At 43.1% G+C, this 6,000-nt stretch overlaps 1 protein-coding gene across 1 annotated transcript in view; it reads left to right on the forward strand.

Moving 5' to 3' along the window:
* The window catches only part of SYT9 (synaptotagmin 9), a 187,793-nt gene extending 182,024 nt beyond the window's left edge, over positions 1-5,769 (forward strand). Inside the window, exon 7 of the mRNA XM_082844199.1 lies at positions 2,457-5,769. Coding sequence (XP_082700325.1) covers positions 2,457-2,465 — 9 coding nt within the window. The 3' untranslated portion in view covers positions 2,466-5,769. The remainder of the gene's footprint in view (positions 1-2,456) is intronic.
* The last annotated feature ends 231 nt before the right edge of the window (positions 5,770-6,000 follow it).

A 6,000-nucleotide genomic window follows, 5' to 3' on the forward strand; every position in this document is an offset into this window, starting at 1 on the left:
GTATCTGTATCCCCAGCATCTATCACAGTGCCTGGCATTTGTCTGATACCCATTAAAAATATATAGATGACAGACATAGAAAATAAACTTATGGTTACCAAAGGAGAAGGGCAGGGGGATAAACTGGGAATTTGGGATTAACAGATATACACTATTGTATATAAAATAAACATTAAGGACCTACTGTTAGCACAGGGAACTATATTCAACTATATTCAATTGTAATAACCTATAATGGAAAAAAATCTGAAAAAGAACATATATGTGTGTGTGTGTGTGTGTGTGTGTATATATATATATATATATATATATATATATATATATATATATATATATAACTGAGTCACTTTGCTATATACTTGAAACATTGTAAATCAACTATACTTCAGTGCTAAAAAAAAAAGGAAATATTTTTGTGTATGGTGAGAGGGTGTGTTCTAACTTCATTGATTTACATGCAGCTGTCCAACTTTCCCACCACCACTTGCTGAAGAGACTTTCTTTTTCCCACTGTATATTCTTGCTTCCTTTGTCAGTGATTAATTGACCATAGGTGTGTGTGTTTATTTCTGGGCTCTCTATTCTGTTCCATTGATCCATTATGTCTGTGCCAATACCGTGATGTTTTGATTACTGTAGCTTTGTAGTATTGTCTGAACTCAAAATGGCCTGAAGACTTAAACATAAGACATGACACCATAAAACTCCTAGAAGAGATCATACACAAAACATTCTCTGACATAAATCATACCAGTGTTTTCTTAGGTCAGTCTCCCAAGGCAGTAGAAATAAAAACAAAAGTAAACAAATGGGATCTAATCAAACTTACAAGCTTTTGCATAGCAAAGGAAACCGTCAACAAAACAAAAAGACAACCTATGGGCTGGGAGAAGATATTTGCAAATGATGCAACCAACAAGGGCTTAATTTCCCAAATATACAAACAGCTTATACAACTCAACAACAACAAAAACAACCCAATCGAAAAATGGGCCGAAGACCTAAATACATATTTCTCCAAAGAAGAAATACAGATGGCCAATATGTATATGAAAAGATGCTCAACGTTGCTAATTATTAGAGAAATGCAAATCAAAACTACAATGAAGTACCACCTCACACCCGTCAGAATGGCCATCATTAAAAAGTCTACAAATGGGACTTCCCTGGTGGCGCAGTCATTAAGAATCCACCAGCAGGGTGGATTCGGGTTCACCCGTGTCCCCAGTGCAGGGGACACGGGTTTGAGCCCTGGTCTGGGAAGATCCCACATGCCACAGAACAGCTAAGCCCGTGTGCCACAACTACTGAGCCTGCGCTCTAGAGCCTGTGAGCCACAACTATTGAGCCCACATGCCACAACTACTGAAGCCCACATGCCTAGAGCCCGTGCTCCGCAATAAGAGAAGCCACCGCCATGAGAAGGCCACGCACCGCAATGAAGAATAGCCCCTGCTCTCCGCAACTAGAGAAAGCCCACACGCAGCAACGAAGACCCAACACAGCCAAAAATTAACAATATAAATAAATAAATAAATTTATATATTTTTTTAAGTTAAAAAAAAAAAAGTCTACAAATGACAGATGCTGGAGAGGGTGTGAAGAGAAGGGAACCCTCCTGCACTGTTGGTGGGAGTGTAAGTTGGTACAGCCACTGTGGAAAACAGTACGGAAGTTCCTCAGAGAACTAAAAATAGAATTACTGTATGATCCAGCAATCCCACTTCTGGGCACATATCCAGACAAAACTGTAATTTAAAAAGATACATGCCACCTATGTTCATAGTAGTGCTATTCACTACTATGTAGCCTCTACATGGAAGCAACCTAAATGTCCAGCAACAAATGAATGGATAAAGAAGATGTGGTACATATATACAACGGAATACTACTCAGCCATAAAAAAGAACAAAATAATGCCATTTGCAGCAACATGGATGCAACCAGAGATTATCATACTAAGTGAAGTAAGTCAGAAAGAGAAAGACAAATACCATATGATATCACTTATATGTGGAATCTAAAATATGACACAAATGAACCCATCTATGAAACAGAAACAGAATCACAGACATAGAGAACAGACTGGTGGTTGCCAAGGGGGAGGCGGATGGGAGAAGGATGGAGCGGGAGGTTGGGGTTAGCAGATGTAAGCTTTTACGTATAGAATGGATAAACAACGAAGTACTACTGTACAGCACAGAGAACTATATTCAATATCCTATGATAAACCATAATGGAAAAGAATACTTAAAAACAAATGTGTGTATATATATGTATATATATATATACGCACACATACATACATATATATGTATAACTGAATCACTTTGCTGTATAGCAAAATTAACAACATTGTAAGTCAACTGTACTTCAATTAAAAAAAGAAAATAACGGAAAAAATATATATATATGGATGAAAACCAAAGCATTCTTTTTGTTTCTTCTTCCTACAGAAACGATGACTGTGGGTAAGAGGACCACTTATGCCAAGAACACAGTAGGACAACCATCTTACAAAGATCTTCAGTAACTTTTCCCATCCAACAACATCTAGACGACGCCAGTGACCAAATATTCAGCTGTAACCACAGCAGTAACTGGCCCTCTTTCCAGATTGGGTTTGCTGAACGTGAACAGTCCAGCTGTCTTCAGGTGGCCTAAGGTGGTATGCTGTAGGGGAAGCACATCTCTTCTGGCCAAGAATTGAGATTGGACTATGGAAGAAACCACCTGATACATTGAGAGTACTCAGAGTACCTAAAGGACTCTTAATGATTAACATAAGGCCCTTGGTGATGGGGTCTTAGCAGCTGCCCTGGCAATGTCACTCTGACATGACGTTATTTGCTCGAAGGCCCTGGAAGGACAGAATATTTTCAGATCTATCCAGGTGCTAAATAGGAAGCAGTTCTAATTCACACTGGACGACCACTGAGCTAATAGTTGTCTCCAGAAAATAATTTCACCCAAGAAGTACTCCAGCTTTGCAAGGAATAGCCCCAGGAGAGTAATAGGATAAACAAGCTGTTACCCTGGAGAAAATCGAGTACAAAGAGGTCTAGTTCACAGCAAATTCTCTGCCTGCTCCCATGTACATGGCAGTGAGTACCAGTTGATCATGACCCTCTCTTCTGCTAAACCCAGATGTGAGGAGTCAGAATCCCCAACACTGTTTTCAAGATGGCCAGTAGCCACTTCCTTTCAACTGGTGTTGGCAATGAGAATGAAAGTTCATTGTCATCCCTGTTAGAGAGGCATACATCTCAGTGGCATAGGCATTCTGGAATACCTTTCCCAGGTACATTTGTCCACTGAGGGAACAGCCTCAGAAACAGAAGTACCATTGAGTGAGCTGAGTTCTTGGAGAGATGATACGGCTGGCCCCTGATTCAAGGCACAACTTTTGGGCCTTCTTGGCCTGAGTGCCTTTTGGGGTATTTCCATGTGCAACAGCCCAGAGGCATAGCCTTGGGCAGCCACCGACAGGTTTCCTTTCACTTCTGGACACATGCATCACTTTCACAGCACTTGGGGAATGGAAATACCTGCAGGAGTGAAGGTCAAGGGCTCTCCCCGGGTATCACATTCATTACTCAGCTTCCTTTGTGACCACATCAGCCAACCCACTGCCAGCTGTGTTCTTCATCCTCATTGCTTCTGCCTCCATACAAATGAAACTAAAGGCCTCAGCATGCCCTGGGGGTGGTATTGTTACCTCTCTCTCCCATTATAGGTGTAAGGTGCCCCGTCCGTACATTTGCACCATTTCTCCAAGACAGCATTTCCCTTTCATACAATCGCTTTGCAGCAGAATCCAGAGTTGGACTGTAGTTTACCGTCCTGGGAAGCTCATTTATCTTCATTTGAATTAACGCTTCCATGTGGGACTAACTGGGTGGAAGCACAATCATTGCAGGTCTTCAGAAAGTTCTTATTGCCACAGCTACCCAGTACAAGAAACTACCCCAATGTCAGACCTTAAAGGGATGGAGACCTTTGGTTGTATGAGGCAGTGTTACAATATTCCAGCTTCATGTGTTGCCCAGCCTGCCTAATCCATTTCCATCCCTGACTGGCTTTCAACCTCCAGGATCCAAAGGGAACCCAAGGTTCTGCCTATGTCTGTTGACATGAGAAGAATTCAGCCTTCTTTGCCCAAGGTTCCCTCTGCCTATTCCTCTGCATTCAGACATCTTCCATCATACCAGTGTTTAGAACCAAAGCATGAAGGACTAGTGCCAGCAGGATAAATATTATCTCTTGATCCAGGCAGATGAGCCCAGAAGGATGGTCCCAGAGAAACCAGACTGGCCCCAGTAGATATCAGGCAGCCATCCCAATAAACTTTGACTTGTCCTTGGCACTGGGAGCCTGGGTAGGAGATCCTGGGGCAGCTGTGCCTATTGTTCCCCAGGCTAAGATCTTCCTGCCTAGAGAACTAGCAGCCCTGGGGTACTTACGAGTATGCTACTGGCTTGTTGTTATGAAACAGAAGGTGGCTTTGTAGGGGCCAGCAGGCAAAGTGAGGCAGGCAGGTGGCTTGTGCTGGAGAGCTTTTAACAGTCCAGCTGTGGCCAGAGGCTGGTTATAAATTTGAACTCCTTGAGCCCATCTGCAACTCTGCCTCTGTTCTCTTGCCTTCTGTTTGGTTTCCCTTTAGTTTCCTAGTAAATATTCCTTTTGAAAAATTCCAACCTTGTTTCATTGAACTTGGGGGGAAGGTAATTCTCCATTGTCTTTTCCAGGATAGAGAAGGAAATTAAAGTACCTTGAAAAAATGGAAATGGCAGTGGAAAGGGATATAACCTGGTTAGATCTTTGGGAGAGACCTTGGGGAAAACTGGTTCCAAGAGATGGGGAGAAACCAACTGTCTCGCTCAATCACCTGGCACTGACTCTCAGCCCATTCCTCTTGCTGCCTTTGTCTTCAAGGAGATCTTCCCTGGTTGCGTGTTGCTGCAAAAGCATCTTCCCAGCCAGTGAACTGGGCACATTTTGCAGGCGATGTGATACCTAGGAAGTACACTGGTGCATGACCAGAGGAGGAATAGAGGAGGGGAGGGAAAGGAATGGTGTCTACAGTGTGGATGTTTTCAAAATGCCCAAACAAGCATGACTATAAATGGAATGATTTTGTCCTTATGGCCATCAGTAGAACTACATTTCATATGAAGAGAAGAAAGGCATACTCTCAAGCCAACAAGACTGACAAAAGGTAGATATGGACAATGTCTTGCTATCTTCATGGCCATCCTGTCCTGGTGGGTGTTCCAATTATCTATTGCTGCATAACAAAGCACTACAAAACTTAGTGGTTTAAATGGCAAGTTATCTCTCACGATTCTGTGGGTTGGTGGCGTTTAGGCGATTGCTCTCTCTTGGAGTCTTACGGTTGCTATCAGATGGCAGCTTGAGGCTGGTATCATCTGAATACAGAACTGGGCAGGATATCCATGATGGACTCTTTGCATATACATCTGGCTCCTCTATTCGGATGACCAGAACAGCGGGAGGCTGATTGGGCGTCTCTCTACACATAGTCTCTCCACATGGTTAGCTTGTGCTTCCTCACAACATGGAGGTCTCAAGGCAGTCAGACTGCTTTCCTAGTGGCTGGCTTCCCCCAGAGCTAACGTTGCAAGAGGTCCCAGTAGATGCTGCAAGGCTCTTCTAAATAACCTCAGAAGTAACAGAGTCATTCCCACCACAGACTGTTGGTCAAATGCAAGTCACAGGGCCAGCCTAGATTCAAGGGGAAGGGATTACACAAGAATGGAATACCAGAAAGTGTGGCTCATCTCATTGGGGCCACTTTGGAGATAGTGGGGATGGGAGTGGAGGGGGAGGTGTCACTGACTCAGAAGGCTTCCTGGATAGCTGTCACTTTAAAATCACATGCAATACTTAACATGCATGAGGGTGGAGTGAGGGGGGAATAATAAGGGGCAGAGGAGAAGGGCAAGGGTTATTCATGAACACTTAAATAGAGCATAAGCT

This window comes from Leucopleurus acutus, assembly GCF_964270905.1.
Source record: "Leucopleurus acutus genome assembly, chromosome: 8".
NCBI lineage: Eukaryota > Metazoa > Chordata > Mammalia > Artiodactyla > Delphinidae > Leucopleurus > Leucopleurus acutus.